Source organism: Setaria italica, chromosome V (assembly GCF_000263155.2).
Source record: "Setaria italica strain Yugu1 chromosome V, Setaria_italica_v2.0, whole genome shotgun sequence".
Taxonomy (NCBI): domain Eukaryota; kingdom Viridiplantae; phylum Streptophyta; class Magnoliopsida; order Poales; family Poaceae; genus Setaria; species Setaria italica.
Window position 1 is genome coordinate 11,816,442 of NC_028454.1, and position 21,969 is coordinate 11,838,410.

Consider the following 21,969-nt stretch of genomic DNA (forward strand, 5'->3'; position numbering starts at 1 on the left):
AGCTGGTAATGAACTGACCAAATTGTGTGCGGACGTATGCGTGAAAGCAAATTATGGTGGGAAGAACATCAGACTTGTTACTCAAGGGAAATGTCCAAACATAGTGAGTGCGATCATCAAGTATAACAAGATAAAATTTGTAACCAGAATTGCTAATAACTGGAGACGTCCACACATCACAGTGTAAGAGCTCAAAGGGTCTGCTTGCTACATTATTTGATCTAGCGAATGGAAGTCACACATGTTTGCCAAGCCGAAAGACATTACATGAGTGATCATCTAGACAAGAGCAAGAGAAAGGAAAAGATCAAAGTAAACTTGACAAAGAATTGTTGATAAGGTGACTGAGACGGGCATGCCACAACTTGGATGAAGTGGCGATGAGGAGGCTGTGGTGATTGGTGGTGGTGGTGGCGTAGAGGGTACAACTCACCGGTGGAGTCACAGCGGAGGAGCATTGTCCTCGTGCGAAGATCCTTAATGGAGAATCCAAATGCATCAAATTCAACAGTGATAAGATTATCATGTGTAAGAGCACGAACATATACAAGATTCTTAATAAGCGAAGGGCAAACAAGAACATTCTTGAGATGTAGGGGAGTAGTGGAGGTGGGGTAAGAAACTGCGCCAGTGTGAGTGACGGCGAGGGGCTCGCCATTGCCAACGATCACATAAGCTGAATCAGGAGGTAAGGGGAGGCACGGGGAAAACTAGGGTGTGTAGCCATGTGTGTGGATGCACCGGTGTCGAGGAACCAGTCACCACTGCCATTGTAGGTGGCGGTGGACAACAACTGGCCATGGAGCTCGATGAAGAGGTTGGCCAGCGCACCAAAGCTGATTTGCTGGGTCTGTCCAGGGGTGGACACCATCATGGCATGCGACGGAGCACCCGGGCGGTTGCCGAGAATGCCGGTGTTGGGGCCACGCCAGTTGGCTGGCGGCATCGGCCAAGCTTGGACAACACCAGTCCAAGGGTTGTACACCGATCCCCAATTAGCTTGAGGCGGCGCCGTCAGATTTGGCAGTGTGGGGCTAGCGTTGGAGCGGTTCTTGCCGTCAGACTGTTTGTGCCTCTTCTTGAGGTCGTTGCCGCCTTTGGTGAGGGAGAAGGCCGGTGGTGTGGTCGTCGTCGAGGAGGGCGGCTTGAAGGGTACCTCGGTGGAGGAGCCCATGGCGACAAAAGCAGTCGCCGTGCTGGAGGAGTTCGAGCCTGTGGCGAGGAGGGCGTTGGCGTCTTCCATCTCGTGGGTACGATCCATGCGTCTCTCCTCTTGAAGAAGGTAGGAGTGCACCCACAGGAACGACGGAATCGGGTTCATGGCACCGATGACGCCGAGGGCGTTGTTGAACTTGGAGCTGAGGCCGTGCATGGTGTTGACGACGAGGTCTTGATCGGTGATGGGATGGCCGACATTGGTGAGGTTGTCCGCCAGGCGCTTGAGGCGGCAGCAGTAATCACCGACGGAGAGGTCCCCTTGGTGAAGGTTGTGGAAGTCCTGGAAGGCGTAGACGACTTGCTGTGTGGCATTGTTGAGGAAGAGACCACGAACGTTGAGCTAGAGAGAGTACACCGTGGTGCGGAGTTGGAACACCATGTCGCGGATCGTCTTGGAGACGGTGAGGTAGATTCAGGACACGATGCAGTGGTCGATCTACGTCCATTCAGCATCGTAGAGGCGAGTTTGGGTGTCAATGTGATCGAAGATGCCGAACTTGCAGAAAGTGAGCTCAAAGAAGGAGCTCCAAGCCGAGTAATTGGAGTCATGGAGGTCCAAAGTCTCCAGCACATGGGAGCGGATGTTGATGAGTTGAACGGTGGAAGCGGCAACAGGCATAGGGGTGGCGACGTGGAAGGGATTGATGTCATGGTGCACAACAGAGGTACTGGAGGAGGAGGATGAGGGGTTGTGTGCCATTGGAGGGAAGGAGGAGCAGCGGAAGATGCGGATCATAAGTGTTAAGATAATACCATGAAAGAGATGGAGAGGCAATCGAGAATCTTCATTGATCATCTCTCAGTCAGTTTATACATGTGGAGGGCACTGTTGGGCGTCCTACAATAACGGCTAACGTGCAGTCAGTTATAGAATGAGAAAGACCAGCACTAGATTTAACGACCCTGAAGAACCGGGCGCTATCCTATTTGTTAGTGCTAACAATAAGTTTAGGCTTTTCGGTGTAATTGAGTAGTGCATGCATCTCAAAATTAGCATCCTATAAGACACAGTATACATCGCTTCCAAAAAAAATGTTGATTTCGAAGGACGGCACTAAAATTGATTTAACTATGCTCATAAAAAGAACGTTGCTTTAATTATCGCAAAGTTTCGCTTTTGAGCAACAGTTCATTTGATGGAGCCAACTCGAAGAATGAAAGCTAATCTTTCAGAAGGAAGAATGAAAGCTAAACAATATGCAAGGTGCTACGTCAAAAGGTAGCAATTAGATGTTTTTCTATGTTGCACAAATGCTATTCGATGACTAGGGATAGTTTAAACACAGATTTTGCAAGGTGCTACAGGTGGATGTAGTTTTCGCTTCCTTCATCATTAGGTAGTTTATTAGGTAGTTTATGCATATATCAAACCTTAACTGTCACCAATGGATAGAGATCAGACGAAACATATAGGTAAAGGTAGCCATCAAATGTCGTGCTTGGTTTCACCAATGGAGTATTAAGAAGTAGAAGTGTGGGTTTCACCAATGGAGTATTAAGAAGTAGAAGTGTGAAACCTAATGCAACATCACTGCTTAATCATAAATAATGCATGTTACTTCCTCCATCCCAAATTACTATTCGTTTTAACTTTTTTAGATATATAGACTTTGCTATGTATCTAGATATATGCTATGTCTAAATACGTAGCAAAAGTTATGCACCTAGAAAATTCAAAACGAATAGTATAATTTGGGACGGAGGAAGTACTTTTCAAGTTGGTTTATGCTCCTTCCACTTGATTTGGCGTGTAATTTGATCGCTAACGTACTCTCTCCATCTGATTGGCTCCGGCCGACTCCAGTTGGAATGAGGTAAGCCAGGGAATTGGCAAAGCTTGACTTCGCCTCTAGCTAAAAGCTTAATTTATTTCCTAATAGAAGGATCTTTGGATTAATCCTCTTCGATCTTCTTTCCCTTTTCATAGAGAAATTCTTCTTTGCTCTCTGTTGCCATTGTCATATGTCGTAGTTTTCGTGAATCATGAGCAAACCCTAGGCAAGAAGTGGACGGCAATTAACGCCAAGTTTTTGGAGGTGATGTATAATACAAGTAGTCAATTTCAGATAAGGAGACCATCATGAATGGTCCTTTTTGTGGTATTTTATGACGATCAACTACATGCAGCTGCACATGATTTTTGTGCCGGAATTTTTCATGTAGGAAAACTCACCACAAAAAGCTCATGAAGTTTCTTTATATGAAATGACATAGGTAGGTGTGGTTTAGCCTCGAATATATTCACCTAAAGGTTAACAGCAACACATACATGAACAACACTAACACACAAAGGCGAGCCGGCAAAGTCCTAGCAAGATGGGCTTGGATTTGGTCGGCAAAGAAGAATATTAGTAGTACGTATTAGTGCATAAGCTGCTATTAAACTAGTCATCCCAAACCTAATCTCTGATAGCCGATTGCCGAATATCCAATCAAGTGTCAGGAGCAGCATCAGGGCATCTTCAAGGGAATCCTGCTCCTGCCTGCGCTTGCTGGATGATGACACACCACCCATGGCCGGCGAAAACGAGGGGCAGGCAGCCTATCACCTGGCAAGCGATTAGCTTATCACAAAACCATGTGAGAGCTTATCAGAAGCCCGCTGGTTTTGACCACAGATCAACAAATATTCTATACGTTACTTCTTTTTATAATGTTCTCTGATGCTATGTTATGAGTGGTTGTTACTTTAAAGTTATATTCGTTGGAGGAAGCAAAGAAAGTTTTCATAGAATTTGCAGCAGATGGCCTGGTGGGCGGTTGAGGAAGCCAAGACGGATCGCACATAGTCTCTAGATAAAATCAAAGAAAAAAAGGTCTTTGAGTGCTCGTCGTTTTTTCAAGGGCCTCCATCACATGGAGAGGCGAATGAAGAACATGCGTGGTCGGCCGTGGCTTCTTCCGATGCTGGACGTCATGTGAGCAGTGCAGAGGGCACAAGTCTCCTCTCGTCCGTATACTCTTTGATCGACGTGCATGTAGCAGCCGGAGGTATGCACAGATCGGCTGAAAAATTGAACTGTGGTGATGGATATAATGTCTCGCCCTTTTCACCAGGGGAATATGATTTTACTGGTTGACTGCCCCGGTAATTATATTCAATCTTGAGCTCACATGCAAGAGGAAATTTTGCAACCATAACGAGCAAGAAGATAACTTTTTCCCTGTACTGCTCATGTACTGTTAATAAATGGTAATGTGAGCTTTCAAAAAAAAAAAAGAAATGGTAATGTGTGTATGCCTTGGTGCTCAAGAAGGTTGTTCTAGATAGTTGGCTGCGCACCTAGCAATCCACAACGTAACCGCGTGGATTGTGGAAGGGGCAACGATACAGTATACGGCAGATCTTAATCAGGGAACCAGAACTAGCAGCAGTAATCACGGTCAAATATGCGTCAAAAACAATGTCCTCAGTATCATCAATCTAGTGCGTGTTCCGCTACAAATTTTTTTTAAAAAGGTGACCCCGATTTTTCCATTTTGGCAGACATTAAGGAACCATCACCACTAGCGGTAGGGTCTCCCAGCGTCTTGGGAACCAGGAGGGGACCTGTTTTTCTAATCCATTATTTTATACACTGATAATTGTTTTCATTATCCTTAGATGTTTGGTTCCTCCCCTAAACTTTAGCCCCGTCATATCGAATGTTTAGATACTAATTAGAAGTATTAAACGTAGACTATTTACAAAACCCATTACATAAGTGGAGGCTAAATGGCGAGACGAATCTATTAAACCTAATTAGTCCATGATTTGACGATGTGTTGCTACAGTAAACATTTGCTAATGATGGATTAACTAGGATTAATAGATTCGTCTCGTTGTTTAGCCTCTATACGTGCCATTAGTTTTATAATTAACTTATATTTAGTTCTCCTAATTAGCCTTCGAATATTCGATATGATACGGACTAAACTTTAGCTCCAGAAATCAAACACCTCCTAAATAAGATACCAAAGACTGCCTCGGAGTGATTGTATTCGAAGGGAGAAAAAAGAAGTGCATTATGAAGGCCAGGCAGGCAGCCCCGTGACGGCCATGGTCACGCGGCATGCTGCTCAGAGCCAAGCAGCCACGCGTCACCCGGAAAGCAACGGCAATAATCTCTCCTTGTTTAAGCTGAGCCCTACCACAGCCACAGCATGCTTGGCCAATAAAACAGCAGCCTCCAACCAAAAGTTGATGGTGCCAATCTACACGCTGCAAGGTGGCTGGACTTGGGAGGTCGAAATCAGCGAGCGGATGGGCGGTGGAGAGGATTGCAGGTTGAGGGGAAAGAAAAGGAGAGGATGGAAAGAAATGGCCGGAGTTGGAGTTACAATCACCATGTTCCCGTTCCCTTTGGGTCTTCTTCCAAAACAGTTTTACCGTTGAAGTAAAAGTGGATAAAATTAAAAATAATAACTTCACTCGGACTTCTAATTCATTTTAACATCGGCTTGCAAAATAGCTTCACGCTATAGTATCTCATTTTGCGTAAAATAGGTCAAAGCTGATTGGTGGTCGTGGTGACACGGTGTGTCACCGTTTGCCGTCTCCTCCTACAAAATCTAGAATGCTATAGTAGTAATGTGTAATCATCATGCTCTAGAAACTCTTTTTTGCTTTCCTGTCAAGAAAAAGAAGAAACTGATTTTCTTCCACAATTAACAGTGTTAATTAAGAAGTAAGGTCTTGTTTACTTTTCAATTTGGGAGTGGTAAAATTGGCATTTTACCATAAATGCGCAACTGTAGCGTTTCGTTTGTATTTGTGAATTATTGTCCAAATATTGATTAATTAGGCTCAAAAGATTCGTCTCGCAAAGTACAACAAAACTGTGCAATTAGTTTTTAATTTCATCTACATTTAGTACTCCATGTATATACCGCAAGTTTGATGTGATGGGGAATCTTCTTTTTACATAGTGTTAAAGTTGGGAGTTTGGAGGTAACTAAACATGGCCTAAAATCATTAACATTTCTTCTGGCCTGTGATCGCTTGCCTTTGTGATTAGTTGAATCCCGTGCCCCGTCTCCCTCAGCCTCTGCGGAATGATGTTTCTAGGTGACACGACACCTCATGCCAAAGTATTCACTTGGAATGGCACCTGTGTTTGTATAAAATTACGACCCATGCCGCCGTTCTCTTTGACGCCAACAGTCCGTACTGACCGTTTTGCCCTCCTCTTTCCAACTTGGTGGGTGTGCAGGGGTGTGGCTCCCACCGCAGGGGAGCACGCGAGTCAACAGTTTTTCCTCCACGAAGCACAAGCGTTAGCAGCCTTCCCATTTATGCCCCTGGTTTGCGAAATGAAGGGGAAAATGGAGATATGGGAGAGCGTCATGGCACGAATCTTCGAATCCGTGCATGGAAATGGAATGGGACCAGAGAAAAACATGAGCTGACGGCCAGTTCTATTGCCTACTAGGCGCCTAGGCACGACATGCCCATGCTTTTGTACTCGATGAGCCTTGCGAGAGCAAAAGTACCTTAGACCAAACCACATTGACCAAGCAATATCTTTTTCCTTCCCAAGTGAAAGTAATAAAAGCTATATAAAGTTCGAGCACACAGCCGAAATATCTTGCATTGCATAAGCCTTTGATATGTCAAGGTAGGTCGTGAAAACAATTCTCATATTCACATTGACAAGGTTAGTGTTGGAGAAAAAAGTGGCAAGATTATGAAGCTCTAAGTTGGACACATCATTGTAAACATATTTCACAGTGTAAAAGCTGGTCAAAGTACAACTCAATTCAGTCCGATTGCTCATTACCTCGACTATAATGCTTTTTTATCTATACTTGAGCATAATGCGGGTTGGTCTAGGTCCATGAAAACTCGTTTCCTTTTGGACTAAAATCCATGCCCAATTAACCCCATCAGGCCAGACCATCCATCAATTTTTAGTGAAAAAAATTTAATTATTTTAGATTAGGTTTGGGTCGGATCGATTTTTTTGAGACAACAAATTAGTTTCAGCACAACGCTCGGCCCAAGCCAAACCATGATTTTTATGCTCAAGTCTAGTTTGATATACTTATTATCTAGCATGGTGTTTAAAATATACAATGCATTTTGGCTAGGTTATCCGTACTAAACCGCACTTAATCATATTTATAACTATATCAATGAGTTCTAATTTTTGGCATATAGCTCTTCTACCTATTCTGTTAAAAATATTTCCTGTTTTTTCTACCTATTTTCCCACCCCAGTGCGAGCTATCCCACATTTTCTAGGTCCACATATATTCCTAAAAAAACAACATTACACTTTTTACCGTCATAATAAATCTTATTAATTATTATGTATTGTGTCATGTCATTTCATCTTTCGTATCATCCACTAATCAATCCTAATCCAAATTAAAATAGGAAAGTAAAACTTTTTATAAAAAAGAATTGCACGCCATACTTGTGTTGGGGAATATTCCACTTTCTATAGGCGCTGGAGCATTTCTTCCTCTCCAAACCGTACGGCACGCCACGAAATGGCAGATCCGCAAATAAACGGAAACCGCAGCCCCTGTTCCGAACCCGCGAACCTTCTGTTCGCTCCCCTGCCCCTCTCCGGTCCGCCTCCGTCGCCGTCGTCAAACGCGACGTTTAACGGCGGCGCTGGCCGCTAATCCAGCCCCAAGCCCAATATATAAAGCTCGCGCGGCTTCCCCAGACGCCAAGAACAGCCACAGATTACTCGCAGAAAGGTTTAGATAGCCGCGCGATCGGACTGAAATCCTTTGATCGCAGACCAGGCGGACAAGAACCCTGCTTTGTGTTCACCGACACGGGGCCCCCTGCGATGGAAGCCGTTGGCGTCGCTCCTGCGCCCCTGGCGGCGCCGGTGAAGAAGAAGCTGCTTGACCTGAAGGACCCCTTCCACGGCGGCTCCGCCGCCGCGGCCTCGAACGGCGGGAAGCCGTCCCCGGCGGGGAAGTGGGCGATGAAGAAGAAGCTGGCGGGCGGCGACGCGGGGTACGTCCTCGAGGATGTGCCGCACCTCACGGATTACCTGCCCGAGCTCCCGGTGCGTGCGAGAGTCCCCCATGTTCTTGGTGTCTCACGTTGGGGTCTGTTGGTTTCCTGACGGTTAGTTCCCGGCGTGGACTGTAAAGTTCTTGACTCTTTTCGGTCTGTGCCATTTTTTTTCCTTGGGAAAAATGAGATTTTTGCCGCCTTTTCTTGGCTCCTTTTGGTCTATATTTGGTTCAGGGCCTGCGGATTCTAGTTTGGATTTGAGTTATCATATATTGGTCTCATACTAAAAGTGATTAGTTCGTCCGAGATGGTGTTTGTAGCATAGGGGGAATCAGCAGCTGAAAGACTGAAACAGTATATGAACTTTTAGCTTTTCATGTTCACTGATTGCTGATTTTTGGTGTTGTCGATCTGCAGACTTTCCCAAATCCCCTCCAAGACAATCCGGCGTATTCGGTCGTCAAGTAAGAATTCTCCTCATTTCGGGCTTCCATTCTACTGCTTCCATCCGAATTTGATTCTTATCCATCCCGACACGGATGTTCCAAAGCTGACCTTTCTTCCCACCACGTGTTCTCTCAGGCAGTATTTCGTCAACCCAGACGACACCGTCACGCAAAAGGTGAGGCTTCTTTTTTTGCGGCAAACAATGAAGTGAAGACTCCAGGGTGATGTGGCTTGGGGCTAATTGCGTGCGTCACTGATTGCAGATTGTTGTTCATAAGACCAGTGCGAGGGGCACTCACTTCCGGCGTGCTGGGCCACGGCAGAGGGTTTATTTCCAGTCTGATGAGGTGAACGCGGCCATTGTCACCTGCGGAGGCCTCTGCCCCGGGCTGAACACGGTGGTCCGTGAGCTTGTTTGCGGGTTGTATGATATGTATGGTGTCACCAGCGTTGTTGGCATAGAGGTGAGGAGCTTTAGAGTGGTCATCTTGTGAAAACATTTTAATTCTTTCTTGTGTGGAAGTTACAATGCCCCTAATTAGTTTTTAGGTGCATCAAACTGCTTTGTTACGATGCTGACAATGTTTACTAGTTAATTTGTTCCCTTTTTGAACTGCTTATTTCGTTGATTTAGGTAAGGTTTCAATTATTGACGGTAACAACTATTATAAACATTTCCTGTTGCCACCTAGCCACATGTTGTGTAATATAGTATGAAATTAATACTTACCAATATTTTGATCTGTCTTATTTTATTTTCTGGACTAATTATGTGTGTAATATGTAGGGTGGATACAAGGGTTTTTATTCTAAAAATACTATTCCGTTGACACCGAAATCGGTGAATGACATCCATAAGAGAGGCGGGACTGTCCTTGGAACTTCAAGAGGAGGGCATGATACTGCCAAAATTGTGGATTGTCTTCAGGACCGGGGTATTAATCAGGTTTATATTATTGGAGGTGATGGTACTCAGAAAGGTGCTTCCGTAATTTATGAGGTAATACAGGCATGCAGATGATTCTGTTAATTGCTTGTCAGATGCTGAATGCATTGTGTAACTCCAAAACTTTTGGAACATGATTTCAGGAAGTCCGTAGACGGGGCCTCAAATGTTCTGTTGTTGGTGTCCCGAAGACCATTGATAATGACATTGCGGTACTTTCTTCTTTCTAGTGGCCCTGGATCTTTAAAAAGTAGCGATTCATTGTTCATGCCTGCTTATAACTTGATATTGAATTGCTTACACAGGTGATTGACAAGTCATTTGGATTTGACACTGCTGTGGAGGAGGCCCAGAGAGCTATCAATGCTGCTCATGTCGAGGCTGAAAGTGCAGAGAATGGCATTGGTGTTGTGAAGCTAATGGGTCGCAACAGTGGTATGTTAATCTTCCTATGCAAACTTGCTGCGACATCTTGTGTCAGTTCCTGCATACTTTGCAGCATTTGATTATAAGTAACTAAGGGGCTTAAATTCTATCGATGCAGGGTTTATTGCAATGTATGCTACTCTAGCCAGTCGCGACGTGGTATGCTCTTATCAGTCTGCTAATTTATCTCATATTCAATATGAGAATAAATATTGAGTTAAATGGCTGACCACTTCATTCTACTTGTTACCTCAGGATTGCTGTTTGATTCCGGAGTCACCCTTCTACCTTGAAGGGAAGGGAGGGCTCCTTGAGTTCATCGAGAGACGGCTCAAGGACAATGGTCACATGGTCATTGTTGTGGCTGAGGGTGCCGGGCAGGATCTCATCGCAAAAAGCATGAATTTCGTGGACACTCAGGATGCTTCTGGAAATAAGCTGCTTCTGGATGTTGGCCTTTGGCTATCCCAGAAGATAAAGGTCAGATTTGTGGTCCAAATTTTCATTTCCTTGTCAATTTGGGGACAGACATGCTCTCTGCCTCATTAACCCAATGTGGAATCAAGCCCATCGTAGAATTGAATGCTGTCTTTGTTTCTATGTCCTTTTCTCGAGCTGGAACAACATTGGGTGTGTGCCTGGTCTCATTCCGATACTGAATTCCTATCCTTTCTTTGTCATGCAGGATCATTTCAAGAAGAAGCCCAACTTCCCCATAACTCTCAAATACATCGACCCGACTTACATGATCCGTGCCGTCAAATCAAACGCATCCGACAACGTCTACTGCACCCTGCTGGCTCACAGCGCCCTCCATGGCGCAATGGCAGGGTACACCGGCTTCACCGTCGCTCCGGTCAACGGCAGACACGCTTACATCCCGTTCTACGTAAGTCCAGGGCCCTCTGTCCAACTTGAGCCCAGCTCCTGAACACCACTCTATGCAGGTGGCCTGAAACCTGGACCGATCTTTTTTGCAGAGGATCACCGAGAAGCAGAACAAGGTGGTGATCACGGACCGGATGTGGGCGCGGGTGCTGTGCTCGACGAACCAGCCCTGCTTCCTGAGCCACGAGGACGTTGAGAACATGAAGCACGACGACGATCACGAGCATCACCTGCACAACACGCAGCTCCTGGAAGGCGAGAGCTCGCCGGTGAAGAACTCGCCCAAGTGCAATGGGTCGGCACCACCGGCGGTGTGAGGGGGGCACAAGAATATTAAGCATATGTAATTATAGATGATCTTTTTTTTAACCTTTTCTTCTGATTTTTTTGTTTGGGTGCTGGCGTTGTAGAGATACACTACGATAGAATCGAATCTACTGTGAGCATTGCGTAATAATATATGCTTCGCTGTAGTAAGCTCAGTTTTGTTCGTGGCTAATTGCTTTGCATCTTGCATGCCTTCCTGGATTAATTTTTTTGTCAGGTAACGGTAAAACATCACAAGTAAATATAACTCGAGCTCTCCACATGAATCTTACTGGTCATGAACGGTATCGTCCACAACAAATCCTTGCATCAACAAACAACAATCATCCTCAGTTCATGATTTGGCTCGTGTGGGCTCTCACATCAGAAGTTAAATTTCCGGAGGATAATAAGTTTATAATCGATATTCATATAGACGGGTAAGAAGAAGGTTGTCCAACAGGGAATTGCTACATTAGTACAGGGAATTTGCCGTATGAGATCACGGCACCATGGCACATACACACATTAATCAACATCGCTTGGAATCTCTCTTCTGAGCTACACGGAGCTACAAGATGTCTACAACTCGGGGTGAGGGGAGGAAAGATCGGGTGACACAAGCCCTAGTGGCAGGGCCGAAGCCATTGGAAGGAGTCGCACTCCCCTCGAATTGGGGAGAGTGGAGGAAGCAGCAGTGGTCCGCCGGTGTTCTACCCTCTGTACACGCCGGAGGGGTCGGCATTCTGGACAATCCACGGGTGCTCAAGGACTTTGTGGAGTGGGAGCCGGTGTGCGGAATTCTTTACGAGCATCTGCACAGAAAATATTGTGAGAAACTGGCGAGGTTCTGAATCTGAACACAACCATTTTGTGGTCGCCATCGAGATATGTAAAAAGTTGAGACAGAAACTTCTTACCTGAGAAATTAGGTCCTTGGCAGCAGGCGACACGAACGGTTTCAATGGGAACTTCAGGTCGACCTTCACTATCCTGTATCCATGTAAATATGACAGAATCAGAAACAGCAGTTGCTCCAAGTTGCAAACGTGTCAAGGACTAGTATGCTACAAATATGCTTTGATCAATTAATTCTTGGAGTTCTGCAGAACTGCTGATGATATATACTCCCTCCGTCCCAAATTATAGGTCGTTTTGACTTTTGTAGATTCATAGACTTTGTTATGCACTTAGATATACTATATGTCTAGATGCATAATGATATCTATGCATCTAAAAAAGCCAAAACGACCTATAAATTAGGACGGAGGGAGTAGAAGAAATCATGGATCTTAAAAGCATGTGGAGCTGTTGTGATCTCTCTTTGGTACATGAGCATTTACGTGTAACTTCAAATTTTACTTTCCAACAGGGAACATCTGTTAAGGTGGCAAAGTTGATACCATAAGTGTATTTACCATAAGTCAGAAGAAATAATCAGGAACACTGGATTACGGGAGAAGCACATATGGACAAGTTAGTGACAAAATCACTGCATACTTCGATTCAGAGTTGTGGAGTTACCTTCGATATGTCTCTGAATGCTCTTTCGCTTCAAAAGGTGGGACCCCATAAAGAAACTCATAGCACAGTATACCCAAGCTCCAGATGTCAACGTGATAATCATGCTCTGTCTTCTCAACTGAACAAACCAGAACAGGTTTTCAGAGCCGAGGAAATCAAGCTAGGCCACTAAAAACCATGACTCAGTTGATAAATGTTTTATGGGTGGCCGGAGGGCCAGCCCATCTACCCTTCACGTAGAGAGATAAGGAATAAAAGCAAGCAAATGGTTAGCAAAAGTACCCATTTCAGGCGGAAGGTAGTCTAGTGTTCCACACATCGTCCTCCTTCGGTTGAAGGTGTGGACAGACCAGCCGAAGTCTGCAATTTTTAGCTCGCCCTGCTCAACGGAAACGTACAACAACTTAAGTATCCATAAGCATACATCTCATATCAGTAGGACCAATAAAACAAAATGTAATTACCTGGACTCCAATCAAAAGGTTCTCTGGTTTAATGTCCCTATGGATGACATGCTTCCCGTGTAGGTAGATCAAAGCTCTCGCGAGGGACGCGATGTACTATAAAAATAGTTATCTCCATTACTACTTCATTGAAGTAAAAAAGGGCTGCAGATAAATTCACCATGTATATATGTGGAGCATCAACTTACAGTTGCTGACCGTCTCTCTGAGAAGTGTTTGCACCTCGTCAACTCCTTGTACAGCTCTCCCTTGGCAGCATATTCCAAGATGAGATACACTCTAGTCTGCCAATTCAGTATGACACACAAATGATGGTCAATCTGGCATATACGTGCAGCGATGGGTAATTCCATATTAGAACTGTAAATGTTTTTACCTGATCATAGAAGTATCCATACAGGCGAAGAATATTTGGGTGACGGAGATGAGACTGTATCTCAACCTCACGCCGCAGCTGATGTTCCACTTGGGACTGTTTGAGTTGGCTCTTAAAAAGAACTTTCAAAGCTACGATCTGGTTGCTCTGTTTCCATGAAAAAAAAGTAGTGTAAGCCCCTAGCTGCTCACTAAGATGATCAACCAAAGCACATAAATGGGTAGAGCATACTAAAGTACACATTTCCAGTGTTCACATTCGACATGTTAGCTGTTGGCAAATTAAGGGCCATTAATTTCCACAGTACTTATGGTTTCTCCCGTCTCAAAGGAAAAAACACACGCGACATAATGAAAAGTTGTATTAACCATGTTTGCTAGATTTATATTTTATTACACAGCATCAGAATTTCTACTGCAAAGTATTACATATAAAACTCATGATGGCAAATATTATGTTTCTGAACATGTTAATACTAAGCTGATCAACTCACAGAAATCTCAGTGCAGTAAATCATTTGCTTAATTCAGATACTAGATTACAGTGCCAATTGAACAGAAGAAAACTTAAGCATCTTGTTTACCCTCTTTTCTCTGGCCAGGTAGACATGTCCGAACTTGCCCCTCCCAAGTGGTTTGCCAACCTCAAAATCAGACAGAACCCACCTCTTCTCCTCATTAGCGTGGGCTGAAGCCTGCAAAAGGAAACAAAAGGCAATGTTATCCTTCCTGCACTGCAGCCTGCAGGAGTTTCAGATACAAAGCTAGCAACCACTATCACAGATTCACAGTACTCAGGAGGGCGCAGATTTTAAACTAGCAAACCATCAGTAGAAGCTGAAATAATCATGAATCCTCGTTTGCGAAATCGCGCCAATGGAATGAAACTTTGGGACAACCGGACCAACTGACCAGGAACAAAATGAAGCGGAGAAATTCTAACCTAAGGTTCCCATGGACCTCAAACATACATGGCCAAAAACTAGCGGTTTATTCACTTCATTGACGCTGTAACCAACCAAACACAGGGGCGGGGGGGCAAACGCTTGCACGAATGGAAGTCAAACCCTAACCATCACTCCGCAAAAGGAATTAAAAAAATGGACTAGTAGACAGCTAATAAAAGCAACGATAGCTTAATATAAGCATCCCACTGAATACTACACCCAGGAAAATAAGAAAAGTCTCCTTGACCCTGTCGTGTCCACAGCCTCCAGCACCCACAAAAGGGGGGCAAAAGAGAGACGGAAAATCCCCCACAGATTTGACGGAACGGGGATTAAATCCCCACCGATTTGACCACGAACACGACGATAATCGACCATCCCAAAGCTACCAGCACGCGAATCGATCGCTCGCCGAACCCCACGAATCGACCCACCCACCACGCGACGAGACGCCCCCGAATCATCCCACGACAACCGCAGCGGGATCCGACCAGGGAGGGAGGGGATGGGGGGAGGAGGCGGAGCGGCGTACCTTGTCCTCGCTGCCGCGCGACTCGGTGGCGATCGCCATGGCTGGGGTAGCGGAGCGGGCTGAGGCCGGAGGGGCAGGGGAGCGCCGAGGCGAGTTTGGAATTTGGGTGCGATCTGGGTGGATGTGGGGGAACTCGGACACGGGGGCTTTTAAGATTTGGGCGGAGAACGCAACGGTCGAATCCTTGGGTCGCCTACTCGCCTTGCTGCCTTGCTGGCTGCTGTACTGGCTGCCCGTGCCGCTCACGTGCGGGGCCGCGAGCCGTTTCGAGGTAGGTTGAGATGGAGTTGGACCGGGCTTCCAGGCTGGCCGCCGAATTGGATTATGGGCTTGCGCGACTGCTGTATTGACATTTTTAGGCCCTGTTGAAAAGAGTAAGCTGGGCCGTTACGTTTCCTGGTCAAGGGATTTTGGGTCCACATGGTATCGTGATGGGATTTGTGGAATTAACTCTGAAGAGATGTAAGCATATGCCTTCTCTGTTGATGGATAGTGAAACTTACCAGGTATTTAACTCCTCAAGCTTTCTTAAGTTTTAATACACGTATATACAACCTATTATTTGTACAACTCATTTACGACCAGAAGACATAATTGCTTACATTAGTATCGAGTCACTTCTACTAGTGACAAAAAAAACTTGTTTATTACTAGTAGGTTGTAAGTGAAGCATTTCCCTTACCTCTCACCATTACTTCTCTGAGACACAAATTCAATCATTGGCTCAAGTCATCGTTGAGAAAACTACACCACACTCACACAAGTGGAACAAGCTAGCCGAGCTGATGACGCTTCAGAAAGCAACACACCATATCGTTAGCATGTAAACTACACCCAGACTGATGCATCCATCCAGCATCATCCGGAAAAACAGTATAAACACACGCATTAACAAAGCTCAACTTGTGTGCGTCCTGTACTGCACTGTATACACTATAGAAGCAGGCCTAGAATCTGTGCAAATATAGTAGTAGCATGTTGCACGCCGCGAGACGCTACTGACCGATCCACCAGTTATCCCGGCACATAATGACACCGCAAAATGGATCCGGCGATCGGATTAAGAAATCTGGCCCTCGCGTCTTATCATTTCCGGATCGGAGGCCAAGTCAGACGGCAAGCAGCAGGCTCCGGCTGACTTAAATCTATTCTACAGGACAAGTACGGGCAAACGGAGCTCCTTGTCGGCTTGGAAGAACGTTCCAGATCACCGACATCATTGACTTGATTCACGTCTTCGTTTTCAGCTTCTTATGAACAGATTTTTACCGAATCGAAACAAAAATAAAAGACAAAAGAAAGAGAAATTTTCGCGACAGCTGTATTGTTAATTTGTGAAAAAATAGGGGTCACAATCAGCTTGATTAAAAGCCCCTCCCCGTTGCTCGCACGCCCACAACCCACGCGAAAAGGGGACGCGTGGCGCTCAGCTGCGGCTTTGGCTTTTTTCAAAAAAACCTCCAGATTCTAAGAATTGCAATGAAGTCCAGCTCAGACAGCCCGCGCAGTAACCGCATTCGAATTATTTTTGTATAAACCCTCGAATTAAAATTTATGTCGACGCGAAGAACGAAAAAATCGATGATGATGTCATTTTCATGTATACCCCGCGCGAGGCACTTTTCAGAAATCCCCTCCCACAGCCTCGAACCCTAACTTCCCCTCATTCTCCTCCCCGCCGCCGCCCTCTCATCGCTCCCTGCTCTCCGCCACTACCTCCTCTCACCTTCTCCCTCTCCACCTACCTCCGCCGCCCCTCCTTGCTCTCCACCTCAGCCGCCCCGGCTGTTGCTCCACCGCCGCAGCCACCCCGCCCGCTTCCGCGGGATCCAGATCCAGCACGGGGTGCGGCTCGAAGTGGGAGCGACGGTGGCTGACACCTCACCGCAGGCCGGGGCTGCTCCCCGCGTTGGAGCTGTTGCGCGATGGCCGGCTACGAGCGGCGGACCCTTGGCGTCACCATCCAAGCAGGTGCACCTCGAGGCCGTGCTCCGGCTGCTCACTGCAGACGAGGTCCGGATCCAGGTGTACCAAGTCTCGATTCGGGGCTATGCCCGCATGCGCCGCACCGTCTACAAAGCCCACGCTGAGGTCCTCCCTTCCTTTTCCCCCTCCCTTCCTCTCTTCCATTCTCATCCACACACTCATACCTCAGATCTTCCGCATGGGGCATGGGGTGGGGGGACGGCCGGCCCCGATGCTGCGGTGGCCTGGCAGCTCAGCCTCAGTGCGGCACGGGCCTAGCGCGGATTGCTGCGGCCCCGGTGGTGCGGTATGTCGGGGTAGGGGCCAGCCAGCACTGGCACGGCGGGCAGGCTAGGCCAGCAGGGACGCATCGCGGCAGGCCGGTCCTACCTCTCGAGACCCCTTCTTCCTGGTGACAATTAGATCGATGGCGACGCGAGGACGAGCGGCGGCATGGTGTGGGTCCGTATAGTGTCACGGAGATGAGAAGCAGCTGCAGTGGGGGCTTCTTCTACGCTTGGCTCCTTGCCCCAAGCTCCCCCTCGCAGCTCCTCTTCTTGTGCCGCCCGAGATGCCTCCCCAAGTTAGGAAGCACGACATGGCGGCGCTGGCGTGTGAGGCCCATGAGGTCTGGTGCCAGAGAGGCTTCACAGAGGCGTGCGCTGGCGCTTGTTGCAGGCCACGGGCCTAGAGCAGCGGCCTGTAGGAAAAAAGCTTGAAGCGTCAAGCAGCGGCGAATAGGAGCGAGCAACTAAAGGAATATATGCAAATCGATAGATGTAATTCCCAAATTCTATATTACTCTTGATTAAGGGTCCAATATTATCATGTATCGCATTAATCTATTACTCTGATTAGTGGTCCAATTTTATCAAGCATCAAAATGGATTCAAGTCTTATCCAATCAATACAGTAAGGCTCTAAGTAGACAAACAACTGTCCATGGTTACTTTGTTTGGTAGCATTTAAAAAACATAAGCTTTCAACAAATGTGCCAAATTAGATAGCTTAATTCATGGGACAAACCTTATATGTGCGCATTTATTTGTAAGGCCCTGTCTAGCGTCGCGTTTGAGCACCGGGTCCTTCCCTGGATGCACAGGTGCTACCGGCTTCCTTTGTGTCTGCAATCGCCCTCTGCTTTACCTCCTCCCGTGATGGAAAGGTTGAGGTATTGTAGTTCTTTCCTTGAATTTTACCGATGTTCCTTTCTGTTTTCCTGATCGGTGTATATCTTGGATAGTCCACTGGAAACTGCTGATAGTAATCTATCAACTATATTTTTGTCACCAACCTATGTGGCTAACATGTTTGCATTTAGAAATAGCATCAAGTTATCATGATGACATAATTTGGAAAAAAACAACTCTCCACTACTTGCTTGCTCAAGCTCCTATTTTTATTTCTAATATCTGATTTTTAGCGATGCCTCAATTTTAGGAAACTTGTTATGCTTATTATTTCGGTCATATTCCCAAGAAACATGCTATGGAGAAATTAATAAGATGCAAAAATATCAGAAATCTCAATCTCCATTCACAAATGCATTTTATAAAAAGCTATGAACAAAATAATCTGTGCAAACTCACAGAATGGCATTATTCATAATAAAGGAAATCATCAGTTAGGTTGTTCATAGAAATGATAGTTTGTTATGGCAATCGTGATCTGTGTAGGTGAGAATGGAATTATTGATGGTCAAGGCAGTGTCTGGTGGAATATGTGGAAGAAAGGTACACTGCCCTACACAAGGCCTCACCTGCTTGAGGTGATGAGCACTTCTGGTATCATCATCTCCAACGTCGTCTTCCAGGATTTGCTTATGTCAGTGAGTTTAGTCTAGAATCCTAGAAAGAATTACCAGACTACTCACGAATTAAGCAAAGATGCTACACCTGCATCTTGCTACCATTTTTCAGGGATTTCAGAGTCTGCTTAGTTCATTTTGGCCACAAAGTTGCTTTGAGCCTCCCTGCTTATTTGTCGCAACTATTTCTACAATCTACAATCACGTACTTGTGGTCCAAAATATACTTTTATTATTTGTCCCAACTTAGAAATAAATGTTGGATCATCCTTCATGTGTGTGCAGCAATAATGTTGCAACAACGTGTCTCCTTCCCAAACCAAACCAAATGTCTCTTTAAGTAGAAAATAGATTGATTAGTGTTTGATGATTCTTGCTTTTCCCAAAATAATAAAACTATCGAAGTACTTCTTCTTGAATTTCCAGGTTATTTCACTTGCTTTGTCCTGTCTAATTTTTCGGCTTCATATGACTGTGCTTGAAAATGCAGATCAGTAGGGTGCCTATCATTGGTATCACTTTGTTTGTGAATGCCTTGGTACTTTAGACATGTTTTAAGAACTGAGCTAAAGGTTTTTTTTAATCTACACACTCCTCAATACCTCATGAATTGTGTGCTAACTCTTATTTCAATTTTTTGTGACAGTAGTTTTTCTGCCCATCCAATCAAGTATGAGTTGTGTCTCCTGATTGAGCTGCAATCAAAGTACAGAATAGGTCTTCAAGGAAGAGTTCATGTTGTGTTTCTGCTTGTTTGTTAAGCCATGATTGTTTCACACAACATTTCGTGAGATCTGAATTTCATGCAGTTGCCAGGAATGGCAAATTTATATATATTCTGTACTCAGCTTTCTAAATTACAGATATTAATGGTCCAAAATGTATATATTAATCTGATTTGATTGCTTATTGAGGACCAATGGTGGTCACCCTTGGATGATGAGTAATTGACAATGTTGTGTGGAATGATGTTGCTCTTGACTTGTGGTGTGTAGGTGTAAGGTGCGACATGGCAGCCGACGGCGTGCGGTGAAGGTCAAGCAAAAGGTTCATGTCGATGGACCAAGGGTAGTGAAGGGTGAACACGAGTAGGCTTGGACCGAGGGATCCGAGGAGTCCAAGCGGAGTCATGGGCGATCCACAAGGTGCATAGAAGAGCAAGAGAACATGACGGGATGGAGATGACGTCGGTTGAGTCAAGCGGCACAGAGGCGTCATAAGCTTGGTGGAGGCCGGACACGGTCGACATCAAGAAGGTCGCGTGGCGGCCAAGCAGAGATGGACGGTTTGGGTGGTTTGGGCCTCAAAACTGGGGGCGAGCCCAGTGCGGTCAGAGCTTCGAGAAGGAGGGCGCGTGGCGCCATCACGAAGCTTGCGTCTACAAAAATCTGAATAATTTTGCCCCTACGAGGGTATGTATCCTAGTTGTAGCTGTAGGGGTATTTTAGTCTTTAGCCATGGACCATATAGCCAAAAAGATGGCTGCTTGAGAGAGTCAGTTCTTGAAGTTTTTGTTTTTCCTTCTCGTTAGACTAGACATGGGCTTCATATGAAATCAAGAGTGGGAGGATGAGGGTGGTTTCCTTGCCTTGTATCAAGATTTTGATTTGTTTGCTTAATCCATGTCCTGGTTGCTTAGTCTCCCCTCCTGTTCTTGAAAGATTTTTTCTTTTTCTGCATTTTCAGGTGAATTTTGGGGGAATTTTCATTCGTCGGATTCGAGTGCAAGTGGAGGAAATTTTCCTTCGGGGAATTCATGCTGGAGCATTAGTGAGATTGCCTGTGGTAATTCCCTAGCAAATTCCTCCCTCAAATCTCTCAAATTTGATGTTTTGTTTAGTCTGGTTCTTTTCTTAGGGTTCTTTATTTTTCCCTGAATCGATGCAGAGTTTCTGATCTTTTAGGAGGCTTCTTTTTTGATCTGTTCATTTGTGTGGAGAGGAGCTTGCGTCTTGAAACTTTTCTGAATTGGAGTTGTGCAGGTCGAATTCTAAGAAACTGAAGGGGAGCTCGGGCTTCTGTTCTTGGTTTACTAGACTCTGATTTTTCAACCATTTGCTCCACTGCTTCTTGCGTTGGTTTTTGCTCTCAGCTGCAGCTACAGAATTTAATTCTCACTATTTTGATCTCCTATTGCAGCTTCTGCTCTTCTCAGTTGTTTAATTCATGCAGTTCAACGACGCATGCCAACAATGCTTTGGACATCAGGTTGCTAGTATCATTTTCAAGCTAAAGTAAGCAATCATTGCTTTGTGCTCTTTTAGCTACTAGATGGATTTCTTGCATCATTGAACATTTAACTCACTGTCTTAACTGTTTGCTTGTCTATCTAGATGAACAACTAGCTATTCTCTACATGTTAAGTGAACTTAAAGTATGAGCCTTTTAATTGTCAGATCACTCACTTGTTTTGATTAGTAGCTGTGCAATTTAGTAGCTCATGTGGCTTTATCATCTGCTAAAGAAAGTTTGACAGTGGTTAACTGAGTTTATCTGTTTGCAAGGAAATAGCCTGTGTGTCTTATAGTTTGCTCTAGCTAACAGTTTACTTACTCTCCAGTTATACTTATTGCTTTGGCTTGATCACCAGGATTGTGCTACTATGTTCTTAATTTTGGATTAGGCATAGTAGTATAGTAGCTTAGTACAAGTTTGTGCCTGGTTGTTAACTTATGTTTTGCTTCCGCATTGCTTTGAATTGTTTTCCTTAATTGTTCCTAGGGCTAGCATATCACAAGTTGAGATGCGTAGCCTTGGCGATTAAAAGAGAGGTGTGTTGGGTTGTAATTGGAACATATGCCTTGCTTTCAGAGAGAATTTTAAATGCTCCCATTCACCCCCTATGATCGCCCATTCCAGTCCTTCAATTGGTATCAGAGCCGGCTAAGGTTCTCAATACCCTAATCGGTTTCGAGATCCAATATGGCAACCACTAAGCATTCTTCCTCAACCGCGCCTCCCTACTTTGATGGGTCTGTTTATCGATATTGGAAAACTCACATAGGAGCCCATCTCGATAGTAGAGGAGCATTGGTTCAGGAAATCACTCAGGATGGTAACTACGTGATCCCTGCCACTCGTTTAACTCAAGAAGCAATAGATGAATATCACGGCAACAACAAGGCGGTGGATATTCTGCTTGCGCGTCTGTGCCGTGCTGAGT

General features: G+C 45.3%; 3 protein-coding genes across 4 annotated transcripts; 1 reads left to right on the forward strand and 2 right to left on the reverse strand.

The window, feature by feature from the left end:
* Positions 1–667: 667 nt before the first annotated feature.
* Positions 668–1,918, reverse strand: LOC105914383. Its single transcript, XM_012845948.1, has 2 exons — positions 1,790–1,918; positions 668–1,519 (listed from the first exon to the last, which is right to left on the reverse strand). The coding sequence occupies exons 1-2, from the start codon at positions 1,916–1,918 to the stop codon at positions 668–670; spliced, it is 981 nt and encodes a 326-aa protein (XP_012701402.1).
* Positions 1,919–7,789: 5,871 nt separating this feature from the next.
* Positions 7,790–11,385, forward strand: LOC101756917 (ATP-dependent 6-phosphofructokinase 6). Of its 2 annotated transcripts, none has more exons than XM_004968444.2 (11): positions 7,790–8,228; positions 8,597–8,643; positions 8,762–8,801; positions 8,890–9,090; positions 9,414–9,626; positions 9,716–9,784; positions 9,878–10,007; positions 10,117–10,157; positions 10,254–10,478; positions 10,684–10,887; positions 10,979–11,385. In XM_004968444.2, the coding sequence occupies exons 1-11, from the start codon at positions 8,004–8,006 to the stop codon at positions 11,201–11,203; spliced, it is 1,620 nt and encodes a 539-aa protein (XP_004968501.1). In that variant the 5' UTR covers positions 7,790–8,003; the 3' UTR covers positions 11,204–11,385. The 2 variants fall into 2 exon arrangements, with proteins under 2 accessions (XP_004968501.1, XP_012701993.1); XM_012846539.2 differs by lacking the exon at positions 7,790–8,228 and adding an exon at positions 8,272–8,290 and having other exon boundaries at positions 10,979–11,376.
* Positions 11,386–11,566: 181 nt separating this feature from the next.
* Positions 11,567–15,182, reverse strand: LOC101757314 (serine/threonine-protein kinase Aurora-2). Its single transcript, XM_004968445.3, has 9 exons — positions 15,035–15,182; positions 14,140–14,250; positions 13,557–13,703; positions 13,369–13,464; positions 13,181–13,276; positions 12,999–13,095; positions 12,717–12,834; positions 12,113–12,185; positions 11,567–12,007 (listed from the first exon to the last, which is right to left on the reverse strand). The coding sequence occupies exons 1-9, from the start codon at positions 15,071–15,073 to the stop codon at positions 11,906–11,908; spliced, it is 879 nt and encodes a 292-aa protein (XP_004968502.1). The 5' UTR covers positions 15,074–15,182; the 3' UTR covers positions 11,567–11,905.
* Positions 15,183–21,969: the final 6,787 nt, after the last annotated feature.